The sequence below is a fragment of the Orycteropus afer genome, unplaced genomic scaffold (genome assembly GCF_000298275.1).
Source record: "Orycteropus afer afer isolate SDZICR_OR568_19922 unplaced genomic scaffold, OryAfe1.0 scaffold00706, whole genome shotgun sequence".
Lineage (NCBI taxonomy): Eukaryota > Metazoa > Chordata > Mammalia > Tubulidentata > Orycteropodidae > Orycteropus > Orycteropus afer.
The window spans coordinates 904509-925665 of record NW_006922293.1 but is presented as its reverse complement, the minus strand read 5'-3'; the positions used below and the strand labels follow the sequence as shown (position 1 = coordinate 925665).

Below are 21157 nucleotides of genomic sequence, written 5' to 3'. Positions count from 1 at the left end.
GAAGATGACCCACAAAGGTGAGGTGTCAGGCAATCATGTTCACAATGAATAAGGAACAGTGGCAATAACAGAGAATGTTGAAAGCAGGAGATTTGAGAAGAAATGAAAGGTGCTTTCACATATTTGAAGGAGCTCTGGTGGTACAGTGGTTAAGCCACTTGGTGGCTAAGCAAAGGTCAATGGCTCAAACCCACCAGCAACTCTACGGAAGAAAGATGAAGCAGTTTGCTTACATAAAGATTCACAGCCTTGGAAACCCAATGGGGGTCACAATGAGTTGGAATCAACTTGATGGCAGTGAATTTGGTTTGGTTTTGGTTTCACATATTTGAAGAGCTATCAAATGAAACATGGAGGTTCTTCAAAGTCAGATGGAGACATAATAAGGAAGTATTAGGAAAGTTTTTGTATAAACTGGTTACTATATGAATTAGTGTGTGGGGAGCTCTGGTGGCATAGTGCCTATGGCATTTGAGTGCTAACCAAATGTTCAAATCTACCAGAACACTCCTTAGAAGGAAAGTTGGGCAATCTATTTCCATTGAGATACCGCCTCAGAAACCCAATGAGGGGTCGCTATGAGTCAAATCGACTCCACGGCTGTGAGTTTGGTTTGGGGGACCTCTGGTGGCATAGTGCCTGAGGCATTTGACTACTAACCAGATGGCTGGTGAATCAAACCCACCAGCCACTCCTCAGAAGGAAAGTTGGGCAATCTACTTCCATAGTGATATCACCCTGGAAACCCAAGGAAGGGTGGCAATGAGATGGATCTGACTCAATAGCAGTGAGTTAGTGAGGTCCATGGGTGGTGCAAACAGTTTGCACTACACAACTAACCTAAAAGTTGGCAGTTCAAACCTACCCAGAAGAACTGCAGAAGAAGGCTTCGTGATCTTCTTTTATAAAGGTTACAGCCAAGAAACCCATATGAAGCAGTTCTACTCTGTAGCACCCATGGTAGCCAAGACTCAGAATTAACTTAAAGCCAACTGTTTGTTTTTTTTTTTTAATGAGTTTCTGAATCCTAATAACGTTTAAACATTTATTCAACAGGCATTTCCTGACTGCTAGAGAACTCAAAGGTAAAATGAGATGATAGATCTTTATCAGGTAGGAAAGCAGGTGTAGCAGCTTGTGCAGGGCTGAGAACCAGCCAGGAGCACAGTGTCATTGACAAAGAGCAGAAGTGATTTTGAAGGAGTGTCACACCATATCAGGAGAGTGGGTGGGGTCTAATAGTGAAGGTTTTTGAGTCCTGCTGAAGATTTTGAACTTCAGCCTGTAATCACCAGCAAGTCATTCAAGGCTTTTAAATACATAGAGAGATGACTGGGTCTGACATCAAAAGATAGTATTAGTCTGAAGGGCAAAAAGACTATAGAGAGTAGAAAGCCAGGGAATATTCATTCAAGGAAGTCTTGGCAGAGACAGATGGGCCTACAGAAAAGCACAGAGATGAAGAAAATATTTTACAGACAAATTCACTCATGTCAAGACACAGTGGTAAGAAACGATAACAGTTCTCCATAAAAGACTAGATATGGGGCAGAGAGGAGAGGAAGGTGGGCAGATGAGAGGAAGCTATGCCACTGTGGGTGACGGACTGATGAAGAGCTTTGAGTGAGGAAGTTTTACAGGACACCCATGGGAACTGCCAGGCAGGATGCTGAAACAGAGGTTTGCAATAGCAGAGAGGTCAGACTGTCCCTCCTGGGATGCAACACAGAAATCCTTATTTCTATGTATTTAGGAGTTTAAACTGAAACTGAAGCCATAGCATGTGGAAGTGAAAGCATGGAGCAGTAAAGAGCCTGGGGGCCATAATGCAGACCTCTCAGGCCCAGGTGTGTAGCTCATGAACAGTGTGACTGTGGGGAAATGATTCATCTGCCCACATGTCTTACAGGGGTGTTAGGAGGCTCAAACGAGACAGAGGAGTTTATCATAGGCATTGGTGACTATGATTAAGAAATAAATGAAACCACCCATCTCTTCTTCTTTATTCTGTAAGATAGGAATGGGTATGGATGTTTACTGAATAACAGTACATGGCCTTACAAACAGAATGCTTTGTACTCTACTTTGACCCTTTCATGGCTGTGGAGGGTCTATGCAGCATACATGTTTATTTTCCTTGGTTGTTGTTGTTACAGTGCCCTTGAGTCAGACCAATAAGTTAAAGAATGTCAGGTAAGTCAGTGGGTAGATTTTACTCTCTCTCTCTCTCTCTCTCTCTCTCTCTGTGTGTGTGTGTGTGTGTATGAGCTCGGGTGGTATAGTGCCTAAGGCATCTGAGTGCTAACCAGAAGGCTGGCAGTTCAAACCCACCAGCCACTCCTCAGAAGGAAGATGGGGCAATCTACTTCCGTAGTGATACTGCCTCAGAAACCCAAGGAGGGGTCACTATGAGTTGGGTCCGACTTGATGGCACGTGACAACAACACATATATGTATGTATATATGTGTGTGTGTGTGTGTGTGTATGTAATCATCTTTATATGCCATCCACAATGCATACCACTGATATTCCTAGGAAAGTTTATTGAGTGTTCAGCGGTGGTTTAGTGGTAGTATTCTCAGCCCATACATGTCATGTGCAGCCACCATCCATCTGTCAGTGGAGGCTTGTGTGTTACTAAGGCACTAAACAGGTTTCAGCAGAGCTTCCAGACTACGTTGGACTAGAAAGAAAACTGACAATCTACTCCCAGAAATCAGCCAATAAGGACCCTATGGATCACAATGGTACAATCCAGGGGATGGTGCAGGACTGGGTGATGTTTTGTTCCATTATGCATGGGGCCACCATGAATCACGGGCCAACTCTAGGGCAGCTAGTAACAAGTTTATTGAGCAGTTATTTTTTATGTTTTCAAAATTACATTAAATGCTTCACCTGCAATTGTCTCACTGTTCACAGTAGCCCCATGAGAGAAGTACTACTATTATCTATATCTTATAGGTCCATAGTCAGGGTGCTAATAAACAGTATAGATTCAAATGCAGGAATGCTAACTCCAGAGCCATCAAAATGTCTTGAGAAAATAAATACAAATACGGCTTCTAAAAAAGCTATATGCTATGTTAATCAACTTGAGCTTTTCCTGATATAATATTTCTGCAAAATATTAGAGTGAAAAAAATTTAAGTGATTCTTTTTTTCCAACAAGAGTAAAAAAGATTACTGACATATTCAAGACTATGGTTAGTCAAACAAAACAATCATGCCACTTCCTCATTCCTAATTCCCAAATGTGATATGATTCTGAATAAACATTTTAATCTTATGATTTTGCTATTCTATGGAATCCCTTCATCCCAAATCCCCCTTTTGGGGGGGCCTAAACTCTCCAAATACGCAGAGGACCTTACCTATTTAAGAAACCCTCTCTGCTTCCCAGAGACTTACCCATAAAAACTGGTGCTCCTAAAGTCACAGATTGGGTTCAGTAAAAATGGTGGCATAGGGGAAAGAAGCACTATCTTTTCCACTTAATTGTCCAAGAAAGAATGAAGATACCTAAGCAGAGAGGGAACAAATTCCAGTATCAATGTGGCTGATGGGAGACTAAATAAGAAACACAATTCTCATTGCTTGTAAAAGTAGCAAGCAACGAGCTGGCTCACTTCTTGCAAAGAACAAAACAAATCAATCAAATCATTGAGCTGCACCCCATGGGCAGCCTTCCCACTTAGCTTTCCAGTCTTCTGAAATTCCATCCCCACTCCCCATGCTTTCAACTTCTGTGGTCAGTGAGAAATTCTCCAATATGACAAGACCAAATTCTTCTTGCTTCACTCTTTTTTTTTTCTTTTTTTTAAACAAGTCCATCCTAACTAATATGAGTCATGCATACTTTGCCTATTTATTTGCTGAGATAAAGGTCACAAAGTCTTCATCCTACTTTCTTCATGTCATAACAATTTAACAACAGCCAAAATTCCCATGCAAAGTAATCACTGTACTTTTGAGAATACTTACAGAATGAGAATTTAACTGGAATCCTGTTTGAATGCGAACTCTACAGTACATAGGCAGTAAGCCAAGTTTTTAAAAGGCAGTTTTGAAAATGGAAATACCTTGTCCTCTATATTACTTTGTAGAAAAGGAGAAACTTGAACCAATTTGCAAACATTTTTGCTAATTCTGTAGCACATAACCTGCCAAAATCAGGGCTGACTTCCTTTTCTTTAGTCTCTGACAACTCCTTCCATTCCACATACGATGGCACACAGACAGACGTGGTACCAGCACAAGAGAAGTATCAACTGTTAGGAAATAAAAATGATATATTTCCATTTCCAGTAGGTTCAAGGGTGAATCCACTAAGGAATCACATAGAAAAATGTGAGTTACATTCAGTATGACTCAAAGTACAACATTTTCACGTGCTAACCTGTTGAATTCTCTCCAACTTTTAAATGAAAATCAGTAGATAAATTGTGTTACCCGGCCACATATATCCTAAGTATACAGGTTAATTGGTAGAGGAGGGGGTTAGTCTAAACCTCTTCAGGAAAGAGGAGGAGAAATATTCTTCATAGTACCTAAAAATCAAATACAGCTAGCATGCCATTTGCCTAAAGCAGCTCACGCTCCCTGTGAATTAGAAGGTTAAGTGTCTCGACCAGAAGTACAACTGAATGGAGACAGAAATTTACCAAAAAGGAAAAAAAATAACAAGTATCCTCTAATTTCTCCTTACTTTTCCCACTGAAAGTATAGTTTTGTCCCTTAAAACCCCTAATGCCCAAGGCTTTGCATCCCTTTAACGCCATGGATCAATTATGCTGTTATTAAAGTTCAGTGGCAGAATTCACACCTTCCACGCAGGAGATGTGGGTTCAATTCCCAGATAATGCACCTCATGCACAGCTATCACTGGTCTGTCAGTGAAGGCTTACATGTTTCTATGATACTGAACAGTTTCAGTGGAAACCTTCCAGACTAAGACAGATTAGGAAAAAAGGCCTAGCAATCTATTTCTGAAACTCAGTTAATGAAAACCCTATGGACCACATTAGTCTGGTCCCGTTCTGCAGAGGATCACTAGGAGTTGATGCTGACTCGACAGTGACTATCAATAAATCTAGAAAGAAGATGATTTCCTTCAGAGCAGTTCCAACTTTCCCTCACTCTCCAGTGAGCAGGGTTTAGGCTGGGGTGCAAGTGAATTCACTGCCTTTAGACTAACCTATAAGACTTAGCCCTGTTGGCACAATGTTTAAGCATTCAGCTGCTAATTGAAAGGTTGGCAGTTCAAACCTGCCCAGCGGCTCTGTGGGAGAAAGACTTGGTGATCTCTTCCTGTAAAGATTACAGCCTAGGAAATCCTATGAGGCAGTTCTACTCTGTCAGATAGGGCAGGAATGGGAACCAGTTCATTGGCATCCAACAGACTGAACGATGCCAGCAAAAACATGTATTTATAAAAACATCTTTAAAACTCACAGAAATCTGTTTAATACCAACACACCAGGGGGCAAACCATTCCTAGAAGTGACACTAAAAATATTGAGGGCACAGAACAAAGTGTCGTATTAGACACAAATGACTGCAAACAAGCATGAGGCTTTCTTTTGAAAGTGATGAAAATGTCTAATATTAAACTGTGATAATGATTGCATAGCTTTGTAAATATAACAATAGTCATTAAATGGATAAATCTTATGGTATATAAGCTGTAACTCCACAAACCTTTTTTTTTTTTAAAAAAAAAATGTATCAGACACATTTCCTTTACTTGACAAAAATCACAATTTTTCAGAGCAATTCAGGCAAATTTGCTATTAGATTAATTTTCATCTCATCTGAAAAGCAGATTCAAAGCCAATGTCCTTGAAAATCAGCCCGGGATATCCAAACTATGAAGATTATTCACATTTCTACTTGGATTTGACTGCTAACTAGAAGGCTGGTAGTTCAAACCCACCAGCTGCTCTGTGGAAGGAAGATGGGGCAATCTACTTCCATAAACATTTACTGCCTTGGAAACCCAAAGGGGGTTGCTATGAGTAAGAATTGACTCATTGACAATGGGTTTGGTTTTTGGTCTTTTGGTTAATCAACAAACAGGACAAGAAGTCACCCAGCTCCTAAGTTTTTCCCTGGAGGGGACATGGGAAGGGACTTCATTTAGTCATTTCATGGACCCTCTTCCCAATGGAACGCTGGTAGAGACCTTAACACCAACCACTAAGACAACTTATAAAAGTTTTCATTTAAAAAAAAATTACTAAATATTCCTTATTCTCTGTCTCTATCTCCCTATGGGGAAATAAAACACCTAGAAAATTTTAAAAATAAGAAATAGGAATGCTTGGAAATCATAAGGAAGGGCTAATCAAAAAACAGTCATGGATGTTGTTTTTTTCTTTGTAAACTGCACTGCAGCACCATTATTTTATGCATGGTCAAAAGCAGGAGTTAAATAACATGTCTCAGGGATTTGACCTATAAAGAAGAGGAGTCAAGAAGAGCCTGAAATGACTTTTGATAAACCACTATAAGATTGAAATCAATGACCAAACAGTAAGGTAACTAGTCTGGTTTGACACCTGCCTGTTGTTCCAGCACAATTATCACCAGTTCTCTTGTCACTCTCAGTCTTTTCCTGATTTGAATAATGAAGGATATGCTCACTTTACCTGGCGATAGGATGGATTGTGCTGAGGCTGACTGCCATGCAACATGAATCAGTTTTGCTTCCATGCTGCTAACCGATTATTGACCAGAAAGAGGTCCCACAGCCAAGGATAAGACACTCTGGCCAGGGTGCCCACTCTTAGATCCATGGAAGGGATCTGAAGGACTAGAAAATCTAGGAGCACACATTAGAATCACCTGGGGACTTTTTTTTTTTTTTGCTTTAGAGACTCATGCCTGGTCCCTCCCCTTGGAAATTCTGATATCCATGCCTGATTAATAAAGCCTGATGTTGGCCATCCGTTTTATGGGATAATAGGGAAGAAAAGGATCATGCCATAGTAATTTGCATAAGTTAACTTGGCTGGAGTTGCAAAGTCAGTACCATAGCCCCACTTTCCGAACTTCTAGTGCCTCCTTGGACCCAAGTGTGATTTTCAGGCTCAGGCCCAAATTTGCTGATGTAACAGCCACCTCATTTGACAGCTTTCCTCAAGTCCTCAAGTCTCCCAATTCCAGTACCATGTCTACCGAATGGCGAATCAGATCTTCCACTGGGCCTACCCTGGCCTCTCTGTTTGTCTCTGTGTTTTGCTCCCTCAGCTACCATATGAGCTATGTATGAGTGAGGGGGTATGTGAAGCTGGACAGCACAAACAGGCTTTAACTGTAAAGGTACTTTTATACAAATGCTCACACAAAGAAGATATTTAGCCCCCATAATGAAACATGGCCGTTTCCAAGAAAAGTCTTGCTAGAAATGAAAAATTTCCTCCTATTTAGAAAATATTCCTTCAATTAGAGCTGTGAATTATACTCCAAACCTACCATCCATTTTATCAGACATTTTCTTGACCCATTTTAAATGAAACTATTCAGATGGCTAAGTCAAAAGTAGTTTGATCCCAAAGGCATTCCCTCCAGCATCTAGATAGATGAGTAACTACACCTCAGATTACCCAACTTTAAAGCTGACTGTTGTTCACTTAGGTTCAGTAAACTGTGAGAGAGAAAAGCTGATAACCCACCCAAACCCATTGCCCTCGAGTTGGATCCGACTCACAGCAACCCCTCCTTTGAGCTCTGGTAGCCTCGTGCCTAAGGCATTTGACTGCTAACCAGAAGGCTGGTGGTTCAAACTCACCAGCCACTCCTCAGAAGGAAGATGGTGCAAACTACTTCCGTAGTGATACTGCCTTGGAAACCCAAGGAGGGGTCACTATGAGTCGGGTCCAACTCAACAGCACACAACAACAACAACAACATCACTACGGAAGCAGATTGCCCAATCTTCCTTCTGAGGAGTGGCTGGTGGGTTTGAACTGCCAGCCTTCTGGTTAGCAGTCAAATGCCTTAGGCACTATGCCACCAGAGCTCCCAGAAAAGCTGATAGGGTGGATATAAACGTGGTCTTTTTGTCACAGTATCAGAAGCCCATGGGAAATCACTGATAAAGCTTGATGCCACTGTGGTTTCTTGTGCAAATGGGTATTATCATATGCCATAGCCACTTGTGGCTATGGCAAAACAATGGGTTAACATGTCTTCTGGCTCAGGAAAATCTACATCGATGCAAAGTATATTAAACAACTGTTTCCTTCTGTTTCGCACCCTGCTATTTCTATAATATCCCCTTACCTTACCCTAGGTATATCTGAAAGAAAGAAACCAAGATACACAAATTCAAAGAAATTCAAAGAACAATAAAAGTTCTGCTGTTTAATATGTTCAGGGCCAGGGATATTGTGGTTAATACAGAGTTATCATGTGATCCTACTTAAACAATTAAGAGGCACTTTAAGATTTCAGTGTCTGAGGGTCATATATGTAAGTGATAAATTATACTACGTGCATGTTAGGTAAAATAGCACTTTGAACAGAAGAGCATCAGATAAGAGTTCCCCTTGGGTGTTCAGTGACATTTTCCAGCAAAGATGAATGAGGGATGTTCAGTCTCAAGAGTCACCCACTTTGGATAAAAGGGGCATCACCTTTCATTTCTGCTGCAGCCCCCATGAATGAGAATGTCACTGTGGCCCCTCTCTTTGTGGACAGCACACCAAAAGCAGGAGAGTCGACACTGCAGGGACAGAGCCATGAGCACCTATGGCGCGGAGTTCTCTGGAATGCAGCCAAACAGCAAGTTTCCCCGAGATGAGATGACACATCACGACTCTCATGTGTAAACCTTATGACCTCCCTACAGAAATCCTAAGTGGTCAACTAGGAAGAAAAATGAATCTGCTGCCAAGACTTTGTCTGGTTTGCTGATGTCACCCAGTTAACTCAATCTGCCCCAGGAAGGTCTGTGGCTGCTACTTTTCAAAGTTTAAGGTTAAAAGCTGTTTCATCTCAGTTGAAGAGTAGCCTTGTTTGCTTCTTAATACTACCAAAACAAAAAACAAACCTAAAAACAGGATGAATTAGCTATAATACTAAGCTAAAATCCTATCCAAAAATTAGTTTGGATGTACACATTCTCTGTCTTTAAGTTCATTTTAGGAGAGAGTTGTGGCAAATTGCACAGCTCCTTACTATCCGGAACTACTCAAGAATCAGAGCACCCGAACAAAAAAACAACCTATTTATAGTGACCGAATTAAGACTGCTCAACAGAACATGCTCTGACATTTATCAGTAAGAGTAAAAACAAAATAAAAGTCCACAGAAAGAGAAAACAGAAGTTCCTATTTTGTTGTTGATGACCAGATAAGTAGGTTTGCCTGAGGACTTTTCAAAGTTTGTTGAGAGGCAGTTTAACTTGGCTTTTTTTAAAATCATATTTTCTGAGCTTGGGTCAAGAGCAAGGGCTGGGAACTAGTGCAAATGTCAGAACTCACTTGGAACAAGGGCTAATCACAGTCGGTGTAGGTGGGTAAACCAAGGCAACATTCACTCGCTCGCTGCCGTTCTTGGGGCAAATGATCTCTGCCACTCCTTCTGGTCTGGGCTGACTCAGCAACTCCCCTGCAGGAGGAGAGAGAAAAATGTATTAATGAGCTGAGACTTAAAAGTGGAAGCATCATGGAGGGAACGAGAGTGCCTGAGAGTGGGGTTAGGAGGAGAAGGGCAGGTAGTAAGGATGTGAAGGGGTTACAGACAATGGACTCAGAGAACAAATGTGCAACCAAGAATCACAGAATTGGCTCTGTTCCCACTGCCTAAATTCTCATCTGTGTCACCATGGAGAACGTTCTAATGCTTATGGAAGGAAGGCAATCACTCCAGACAAAGACAGCATCTGCCCCTATTTTCCTCACCTTCCTTTTCACAGACTGACTCTGGAGATCTTTATCTAGATGTCAAAATTTGAGCCAGGGTCCCTAGAGCCCAATGAAGCAAGGACTACCAGGGAGGTGTTCATAATTAGGATGCAGGAGCAGATGGGAGTCGAGCAGACCGTTCAACAAAAGCGTGCATAAATGACTCAGAAATGCAGCAGACCAAAAGTGTTAACAAGGTAAAGAGCCTAAAAACAAAAACAGCCCAGCTCTGTCCTGGCAGAAGATTTACTGGGTAGGTATGTGTGCACATTTTAAAGGACAACACAATATTACCTTATGATTAATGGGGTCTAGTAATAACAGAATTAACTTAATGGATTACCATAACATCTAAAGGAAATCTGTGTATTCTGCATGCACCAGATTTGTTCTCTCCAGTGAGATCATTAAATCCCTAAGAGTAGGGAGTACTTCCATTTCTTACATTTCCTCCCCCTTGACCGCTAACCCAGCTGGTACCTTGCCTTTTTCCTATTCTCCTGGCCAGCACTGTGTGTGCCCTTGCTCAGCAAATAATCAGTGGCTTCACAGCTGTTGATGGTACGTGTTAGTGCCTACATTCCTTTAATTAAATCTAGAAAGTAAACAAATCAAGGATGCAAAATGTATGCGGGGGGAGGGTGCAAAACAAAAGGCTATTGAAATTAAAACTTCAACTCCATGATAGCCATCACTTTTATTACAGATTGGAGATGCTAGAGACCCCAAAGAATATGCCAATATAAAATGATGCAAAAATCTTTTGCCTCAAAATGACATATTTCTAAAATCTCTCACTATGAGTAGAACTCTCATTGATGAAGCATTCCACATGAGAGCACAGAGCTGAGAGTTTTAAATGGACTTCTCATTTAATCTTTACAGTTACCTTTAAGGGTCTGTCCTCTGTCTAAAATTGAGGAAGCTGATGCTCAAAGAGGCTGTGTGATGAACCTGAAGTCAAGAGCCAATGAGTGGCAGACTCAGGATGTGAATTTGGGAATCCATCTCTTGGGCCCTTATCCTTCACCACCACCCCCAAAGCAGGTACTGCTTCTTTATGCTAGAACACATCTTTCCTACAGGAACAATATGTTGTTGTTGTTACGTGCCATCGAGTCGGACCCGACTCATAGCGACCCCTCCTTGGGTTTCTGAGGCAGTATCACTACGGAAGTAGATTGCCCCATCTTCCTTCCGAGGAGTGGCTGGTGGGTTTGAACTGCCAGCCTGCTGGTTAGCAGTCACGTGCCTTAGCCACTATGCTACCAGAGCTCCCAATATAAAAACACTTTTTAAACAATGAACTAAGCACTGGCACATTTATAGTTTTATGAAAGACATTTCCTGATTTGAACATTTTTATATGGTTTTGCATGGTAAGAACTAGCTATAATTGAATTCCTTAACCAACCTAGTGCAAACACCAAAATAATGCAGAAGTTAACTTAGTATTATTAGCTTGTATACATGGATGTAAAAAATGTATCCTAACACCAGCTAGAAAAGGATTCCACAATATAAAAATACAAGTTAAAAAATGTAAACATTAAATGTTTTCAAAGTAATAACATGAACTAAAGTAATAGCCTGTTAGAGCTAGAACGAAGCCTGGAAGACATCCAGTCCAAACATCACTTTATATGTTAGGAGCTCTCTGACTTTAACAGATTTGTTCAAAGTCCAGCAGAGAGCTGTGTCTTTAAACCAACCAATCCCCTATGTAGACTTCAGTGTGAGGGTGCTCTGAGCACCCCATTTTGTTAACAACTCTAGTCCCAGGCTACTCTCATCTGACTCTTCACCTGATATTCTCAGTTCCCACCCTCTGACCTGAGATTATCCCCAGGGTTTGAACAAAAACTGGGCTTCTGTGGTTTCCCCTAGAACTCTTTCCTGGCTAGAACTCTGCACAGGCCTCAGGCTCTACTTGTTTTCAGCTGCCTGTGTGCCCAGGATAACACCAGCAGATACCAGGCCCTTGACCCTGGCATCTGCTCCTGATACCAGCCTGGCATGATTGGCTTTCGTGCTGAGTATGTTGCAGATTTTGACGAGAAAATCAGTTTTCCAGAGTGTTTGAAATAATTTGCAGCAGACTATTAAGCATTTGTTACCAATTCCAATTAAATCAAGAGCTTGTCCTTCACATACTGCCAGTGTCATCAGAACTAGGTAACTAGTTTGATTTGGGTCCTATTCCTAATAAAGTTGCCAGTTAAAAAAAAGATCACACAAATTAACAGGACTAAGAAGTTTCATGCAAGGGGAAACTGTAGCATAGAGGGGTTAAGTAATTTTCCAGCAGCCAATGAAAACCCTATGGATTCCAACCAATCATGGGATGGCATAAGACTGGCAGTGTCTGTTCTATTGTGCAGGGGTCACCATGACTCAGAGCGAACAACAAGGAGCATCTAGTAAGTTCTTGATAAATGGTAGCTATTATTATAACTATAAGATTTTTTAAAAGCTGCTTCTTCATATATATATATATATATATATATATATGAGGAGCTCTGGTAGCATAGTACTTAAGGCACTTGACTGCTAACCAGAAGGCTGGCAGTTCAAACCCACCAGCCACTAATTGGAAGGAAGGTTGGGCAATCTACTTCCATAGTGATACTGCCTCAGCAACCCAAGGAGGGGTCGCTATAAGTCGGGTCTGACTCGAGGACACATAACAACAACATATATATATGATATATTCTTATATATATATATCTTGAGCTCTGGTAGCACAGTGTCTAAGGTATCTGACTGCTAATCAGGAGGTTTGTGGTTCAAACCCCCAGCCACTCCACAGAAGGACGAATGGGCAATCTATTTCTGTGAAGATTTACTGCCTCAGGAACCCAATGGGGGTTACTATGAGTTGCAATCGACTCAGTGGTAATGGGTTTGATTTTTGGTACATATACACATATATATACTGCCTCAGAAACCCAAGGAGGGGTCGCTATGAGTCGGGTTTGACTCGACAGCACATAACAACAACAACAACAAATATATATATATATATATAAAATTGCTAAAGATACATAAAATCAGTACCCAGAGTCTGTATGGTAAAGTAACATATAAGATGTGACGACCAATTACCACATGCGAAATACCATTTTACCACAAATTTGAAAATATCAAATAATAAAAAAAATTCTATTATCATGCAAAAAAAAAAAAAAAAACTCATTGCCATCTAGCAAAAGTAAATAAGAAAGATACACCTCCAAATTGGTGGGAGCTGTAAAAAAAAAAAAAGAATAAAGAAAAATTACACTTACAGAGGAATGCTGGCAGTACTTTAAGGAGAAACATACTTTTGACCTGGTATATTTCCACTTCCAGGAACTCCTTTCAAAGAAGGAGGTCTTTCTCTCTGATAAAAAGTATACAACGACTGCTCATAGCAGCACTATTTGTAAAACAGTGAGAGCTTGCTAACCCTCTCAAGTATCCAGCAACAGAGAAATGGTTAAAAGCTGACACATCAGCAAGATGGAAGAATCTGTACTTACTTAAAATTATTAGACTGGCATCTCTACGTGGAAATGTAAATTTGAAAGTAATTTGAAACTTAAACTGATGAAGAATACTTCTGAAGTTATTTATTTACTTAATTTTATGTTTGAGTTGATAATAAAAAGACTAACACATGCTTCCCACTGAAGGCAATGGCAGATTTAAATGCTGATGCTTTCTCCTCTGCTGGAGATTTTCTAGTCTTGTGCATCTTACAATGCAATCAGTCTTTCTGAAGATGCATGAATTTGGGCTGATGAACAGAACACAAATTTACTGAAGTTATATCAGGTCACTACACAGACCCTTTATGCCAATTAAAGTTGTGAGAAACTGTTTTTAATTGCTTTAATTACCATTAGAATGTTAGCTCACTGTTATTTTTGTTAGCCATTAGTCCAGTTGATTCTGACTCATGACCACACCAAGTGTGCACAGAGGCACTGACCCATAGGGTTTTCAAGGCTGTGACCTTCTGGAAGCAGATGCCAGGCCTGTCTTCTGAGGTGCCTTTGGGTTGGTTTGAACCCCCAACCCTTCAGCTAGAAGTCCAGTGCTTAACCATTTGCATCACCCAAGGAGCATGGCAAACTCTTAACATCTGGTTTTTGTTTTATTCCCCCTTCCTTTGGAAGAGCGGAACACCGTTATTTCATTACACCATTTTTTAACAGTAATAAAAAAAAGATAAATGACACAAACTCATATTTTTCTGATGATCATTTATCAGAATTTTCAATATTGAGCACATTGTGCAAAACACTTTAAAAATCACTATGGGGAGGAAGTGAGAGGGGAGCTGCTGCACTGGGGGAAATTGCAGTCTATGTCATGAGATAAAGTATACATGACCTGCTGTATGGTTAAGTGAATTTGCTCCATAAACTTCTACCCAAATCACAATAAAAATTAAAAAAAAAAAAAATGTATATTTGTAATCCAAACTGAAACATAATAGCCCAAAATATTTTTTCAATGCAAAGAAAACCTAGTTCCTGATCCAGAAAAGTCCTAAGTGATCAACATCTCTCAAGACAGCAAATATGGTCTAGAAATTAAAACTATTTTAAGATAAACAATTACATAAGGGATTTTCTAGATGTCTTCAAGCTTCTTTAGGCTTTAATATTTTAAAATCCACCCTCCCCCCATCCCCAAGCCCTTCTTGCTTTCTTTTAGTTGTGTGTGAATTTGGATGTTGTTGCAGTGATTGCTTGTGTCCCATGCCTTCCTAGGGTGAAGGTAGCATCATCTGAAATGAATGAACAGGCAGACACTTTGCAAGTCCACCAAGTTATAGGAGACAGCAAAGACTGGAGAGCTGCATGGTTACCTTTACACGGAAGAGAAGAACCAGACAGAGAGGTAAAAGGACACCTTAACTGTCATAAAGCAAAGCCCAGAAAGTGTACACACAGAAGGAAGCCTTGAACAACAAAGTGTTCAACTGAAGAATGTGCCAATGTGAGTACTTGAAATGTCAGAAAACGTGGCAGAAGAGATCTCTCAATATCTGCAGTGTCCAACATAATGTACTATTTGCAGACGGTGCTGCCTCTCCCCTTTTCGGGGCATTTCCCCCAGTGCTGGCACCACAATGCATCCCTCGGGACAACTGCTGGGCGGCTCCTAGCTATGCTGAGGCTCAGAAGGAACTGTATTTTTGGAAATCTCAATTTAAAAAATCCATTTTATAAAGTGATTTGGGTCTCTGCCCTTTGTGAATTGTAACTCCTGTTCTTAAGAAGAGAAAGTAATGAATGCACAGGAAGGAACACAGCAAGTCTGTGTAAAAAGCAGAAACAGACTTGGGTTTTCAGATCCCAAACGCAGAACTGTGCCCATCTCTGGCAGTCATCATTTTTATAGGACATAAATAAAATGTTTGAAAACTTGGGAAATATTTCCTCCACAAACTTTAACAAATTGTCTTAAACTGTTATTTTAGCCAGTGGAAATAAATGTAAAGTTTTTCAAGTAAGTTTTAAAACAAAAAGATGGAGATCATAAAATGTCATTTAAAGGTACGTTCTATCATACTTCAAACTAAAGGTAAAATTTAAAAGTAAATTTTAAATGAAAATGAGTTAAAATTAGTATTGTTTTAACACTGATTCTGAAAATTTTATCAAAACGTTTGAGAAAACCAGTTTCCATCATTCTGACTCTTAGTGACCCCATGTGTTTTCAATGGCTTTTTTTTTTTTTTTTTTAAGATTGCCAGACCTATCTTCTGAGGTTCATATGGATGAATTTGAACTGTCAACCTTCTGCTTAGCAGTAGAGCACACTAACCATTTGTACCACCTGGGGACTCCCACTTTTGAGAAAGGAGGAGATAAATAACCGAAGTCAGGAATTACTTTGTTGGCTAAAGCCATCCTGGTATAAATGCGATAAGAACTGTTAGAGAAGGATCCTATATCCTAGCCCTGGCTCTGCCACTGATTTCATTCATTCAAAATAATGACCATTCTGCAAGCCAGACAGGCACTACTGCAGGCTCTGAGAATACAGCAGGGAATAAGGCGCACAGGATCTATGCTTACGTGGAGCTTATAGGCCAGAGAGGGAAGACTAACAATAAATTGCATAACTAAGAAAAATTTGTTACACAGATAATTTAAACAGAGTCAAGTGATAGAGATTGGGCAGCTGCTTAGAATGGGTTGTACAGCAGAGCTATTCTGGTGGAGGGGGACATCTAAGTTCAAATATGAAGAACAAGGAGAAGCCACCCATGAGAAGACCTTCCAAGGAGAAGGAACCACTAATGCAATCCTGGAAGTAGGAAGAAGCTTGGTTGCTGTTGAACTTGCTGGGTGGGAAGTTGGATGAAGAACCACTGGACTCCTTGGAAAGCTACCCCCCAAGGGATTTGCTGAATTCATGGGAAAGGCAGTTTGGATGCCATCAAAACTCTCTGGACAGGTGCCCAAGGTGGTTGCTGTTGAACTTGCCATGAGAGCAATCTGCCTGCTGGGTTACTGGGAAGTCAGCTGGGGTACTGTTCAGCATTTGTACATATATACTTTTAGGGAGCAGTGGAATTCATGGAGTCTCCAAAACTGCAGGAATGCTGCATTCTTCCTACAAGCACAGTTTGCTTTTGGCTCAGTTAGTACCTCTTGAAAATGACTCAAACTGAGAGGGCTACTTGATGATTTACAAACATCCTAAGGTACTAATTCCAAAGGTAGCTGTAAAAACATCAAAGTGTGATACATTCTTATAAAAACAGTGAACCTCTTTTAGTCCTTAAATTCTTCAAAATGCAGGAATCCATTGAGTTCTAGGCACTTTAACAATGGAAAGAATCTCTCTCCACTCCTTTGTTGAATTCTGAAGACCAGTTTTGATTCTAAATGCTAGCATGTATTTGAAGAAACACTCAGCTATGCCCTTCCGAACTTTGAAATTTTGAGTCTGTCTGTAAAATCTTATCAGTAAGAGAGTACAATCTATAGCTAAACAGAATCAGGACAATTGGGATTCCTGGAGATGCCTTAAACTAAAGGTACAAACCAGTACCTATCTTCTATCTTCGTTGAGTCTTTATGACTCAAGCTGCAGCATACAAACTAAAGGTCAACCCTCTCTTCAACTTCTTTGCAATATTCCCCAAAGTGGTGACAGTGATGACAGTTACAGGTAGAAAAAAGAAAAACAACGTGCTCAATCATAATTATGTCTGTGACTCATGTGACTATCCTAACCCATGAAGTTCTCAGATGCTCCTGATGAATGGTGCACAGGAAGCTGAGTACACACCCATGTTTAAATGACTAAATGCCTGTATTGTTTTCTTTTGTGGCAGGTACTCCATCTGGAGCGTGAGCAAGCTTAGCTTTCCTTGTTTAGCTCAATTCCTTACAGAAGATGGTGACTGTCCTAATAGTCAGGTTTGCTTACCAATTACATAAAGCTTTTGTTGTTGTTGTTAGAGCATGCGGAGGGGAAATGACTGACTAAGTATCTCAGGTAGGCTACACCAAAGGAGCCCTGGTGGTACAATGGTTAAGCACTTGGCTGCTAACTGAGAGAATGGCAGTTTAAACCCACCCAACAACTCAGCGTGAGAAAGACATGGCCAAGGAAGATCATGGCAAAGAAAACCCAATGGAGCAGTTCTACTCTGTCACATGGGGCCACTGTGCATGGACATCAACTCAACGGCACACAACAACAGGCTACACCAAGGAGAACATTTACCCGTGGATAACCCAATGGATGGGTAATCATTCAGGACTTTTCTAGATCAAAAAGTTATAACCTGAGATAACAGCATTGTTTCTAAATCATTTGGCAACAATTCAAACAGGAAGGGGAAAACAAACAGTGCTGTGAAAACTTCTTTTCAAATTCTTATCTGAGCTTTGTCTCTTCTCACATTCTAAGCTTACACTTTCCTTCCATAATGTCTTTCTCCTTTTTCTTTTTGGCATTTTATTCACACACGTCCAATCCTCTGCACCATTCTTTCCTACTCATCCTCTTCCCCACACTTGGTGATTTGAAACTGCTTTTCTTATAGCTCCCTCTTTTTTCTTTTCTTTTTTTTTTTTTTTACAGCTCCCTCTATTTCTGTCATCTGCAGTAAGGCACACGCCCAACTTCTCCCCAGCTGCTCTTCTTTGGATTCTCAAGTGTTCAAAAAGCTTTGAACTCTAATAATGGCCCAGAGTCCCTGAGAAGTTTCTCTCCCTGAGAGTCTATTTTAGCACTGGGCAGAGATGTGCTAGGTAACCTTCAGATGGATCCACTTTACCGTATGAGGCTCCCACAGACAGAAAATGCATAGTCCTGGGGATGGGAATAAATATCCCAGGACAGCAGATGAACGTGGCTCCTGCATCAGCTACTAATATGTAGGAGAAATGACATCAGGGAAGTTGCAGGAACCTGAATCACCCACTAGGGAAGGCTTTCCTTTTGGTTCTAATAGAATAAACAATAGCAAAAAAAAAAAAATTATTTCAATGTTCTCAAAATGTGCTATTCTCAGCATCTTCATCCCAGATTAGCCTAGATAATAACATACTGCTACAACACACAAAGTTCTTTCTGTTTTTTAAAGATTCTGTTTAATATTTCTCTGAAATGTCTAAAAACAGGCTAGAAAAGCAGAACCTTAAATGAGGTGGTTTTATGACAAGAAAGCATTCATACTGATGACAAGCACATTTGAAGAACTTACTACCCACAAGAAGTGGCTTGGGCCAATCAAAAAAGTTTAGACAAAATTCATGCACATAAATCAAGAGCAGAACACAATGTGAGAAGCTGAAGTTATTCTTGTTCAGGGGAACGTGACATCTCAAGTTTTCTGAGATTAACAACAGCTAAGGCCTTCCATATCCCTATTCTCTTAGTAATGACAGCAAGTAACAAAATGAGCTGTTGTCTTATATATAAGGAGTCCTGGGAGTGCAAATAGTTTTAGGTTAGCTGCTAACATGAAACTTGATGGTTCAAACACACTTAGCAGCACTGTGGAAGAAAGGCCTGGCGATCTACTTTCATAAAGATTACAGCCAAGAAAACACCATGGAGCAGTTCTACTCTGTAACACATGGGGTAACCATGAATAGGCATCAACTCAACTGTACAACAACAATCACGTATGTATAGTTTATCAGTGGTGTTATGATCTCGAGTTAACAGATTAGCTGCTGGCTTTGCCTCATGCTATTCTATAATGGCCCCATTGTTGTTATGGTTAGTTGCTTCCAGTCAATTTACTCAAGGTCACTCCAAGTGTGCAGAGTAGAACTGCTACATAGGGTTTTCAAGGCTGTGATATTTTGGAAACAGAACACCAGGTCTGTCTTCTGAGGCATCTCTGGGCGGGGCTGAACCGCCAACCTTCCTTCTGGTAGTCGGATGTTCAATCATTTTCACCACCATAATGACTGTACATGTAAAGACAGTCATCGCTCAGTATCCACGGGGCATTTGTTCCAGGACCCCCTGCAGATAGCAAAGCCTCCAAATGCTCAAGTTCCTTTTATAAAATAGTGTAGCGTTTGTATATAACCTACACACATCCTCCCATATACTTTAAATAATCTCTAGATGACTTATAATACCTAATACCAAAAAAAAAAAAAGAAAAGAAACCTCACTGCCGTCAAGTAGGATCCAACTCATAGTGACCCCTCCTTGGGTTTCCAAGGTGGTATCACTACAAAGGGTGCTCTGGTAGTGTGGTGCCTGAGGCATTTGACTGCTAACCAGAAGGCTAGCAGTTCAAACCCACCAGCCACTCCTTGGAAGGAGGTTGGGCAATCTACTTCTGTAGTGATACCACCTTGGAAACCCAAGGAGGGTTCCCTGTGAGCTCAGCCTGACTCGACAAACAACAACAACAACATCACTACCTAATACAGTGTAAACAAACAAACAAAAAACCCCACTGCCATGGAGTTGATTCTGACTCATAGCAACCCTACAGGATAGAGGAGAACTGCCCCAGAAGGTTTCCTAGGCTGTAAATCTTTACAGAAGCAGACTGCCTCCTCTTCCTCCCAGGGAGAGGTTGTGGGTTCCAACTCCCCACCTTTGGTTAGCAACCAATGTAGTAACCACAGCACCACCAGATCTTCTTAATACAATGTAACCACTACGTAAATAGCAGTTTAAGCTCCCTCTTACCCTTTCAGAAACTGCTTAACCACTTAATTGCTTTTGTCTTGTTTTTCTGTCTTTCTCTCTTGAATATTTTCAATCCATGGTTGGCTGAACCCACAGGCTGGCTGTATGTTCCTAGCAAAATGCTTGTGAGTACTGACACCAGCCTGTCCTCCCTGCCCCTTAAAAGGTCTGGCGATGATGAACTCAAGTTGAAGCTCTTTTAGGACAGACTGCCCATGCAGCTTCCCGCCATTCACTCATTCCAGTGCACCTCCCCAGACACAGGTGCCTGCACTTGGCACTGTTTTCATTGCTAAGGATTTATATCAATACAAACCCACCCAAGAAACGGGGGAAAAAAAAAAAAAATCCCTTTTTCCTGCTCTGGATAAAGTTCCAGCTGACTTGGCTGAGGATTAGACATGCTTCACAGATCAAAGTCAGTCTGGGGTGGGGGAGGTGGGAAGGAGTAGAGCCCAAACCCAATTTAGCCCTCCTCCTCTCAAAAAGCAATTTGGGATTATAAAAAGCCCACGCTGTTGGACTGAAGTGCATTCAAAAGGTTACTCTTTATTTTGATAGCTTGTCACCTACTTCTTACTGGAAATCAGATGCAGGCTCAGAGATTTTCATAAAAACACTCAGCCTAGAACGTTCTCCCTGCAACATTGGTTTTATACCTGAACTGAAATTTGAAACATGGACTCAGCACCCTTATCAAAATCTACCTGATTCTGAGGAATCACTAGGTGGTACAAGCGTAATTAACACACTCATCTTCTAACCAAAAGGTAGGAGGTTTGAGTCCACTGAGAGGTGCTTTAGAATAAATGGCTGGCAATCAATCTATCTACATCTGGAAAATCAACCGCTTAAAACCATATGCAGTGGATTTCTGCCCTGACACACATGGGGTCATCCTAAGCCAGAACCGACTTGACAGTGACTCTTTTTTTTCTTTTTTTTACCTGATTTTGAAGTACTAAGGGAGCCATTAGGAGCTCTGGTAGCATAGTGGCTAAGGCACTTGACTGCTAACCAGAAGGTTGGCGGTTCAAACCCACCAGCCACTCCTCGGAAGGAAGAT

General features: G+C 40.8%; 1 protein-coding gene across 1 annotated transcript in view; it reads right to left on the bottom strand.

The window, feature by feature from the left end:
• Positions 1 to 3495: 3495 nt before the first annotated feature.
• Positions 3496 to 21157, bottom strand: part of MFHAS1 (multifunctional ROCO family signaling regulator 1) — a 137895-nt gene continuing 120233 nt past the window's right edge. The window contains exons 2-3 of the mRNA XM_007957112.1: positions 9490 to 9616; positions 3496 to 3523 (exon numbers count right to left, since the gene is read on the bottom strand). Of these exons, the coding sequence (XP_007955303.1) occupies positions 3496 to 3523; positions 9490 to 9616 (155 nt within the window). The remainder of the gene's footprint in view (positions 3524 to 9489; positions 9617 to 21157) is intronic.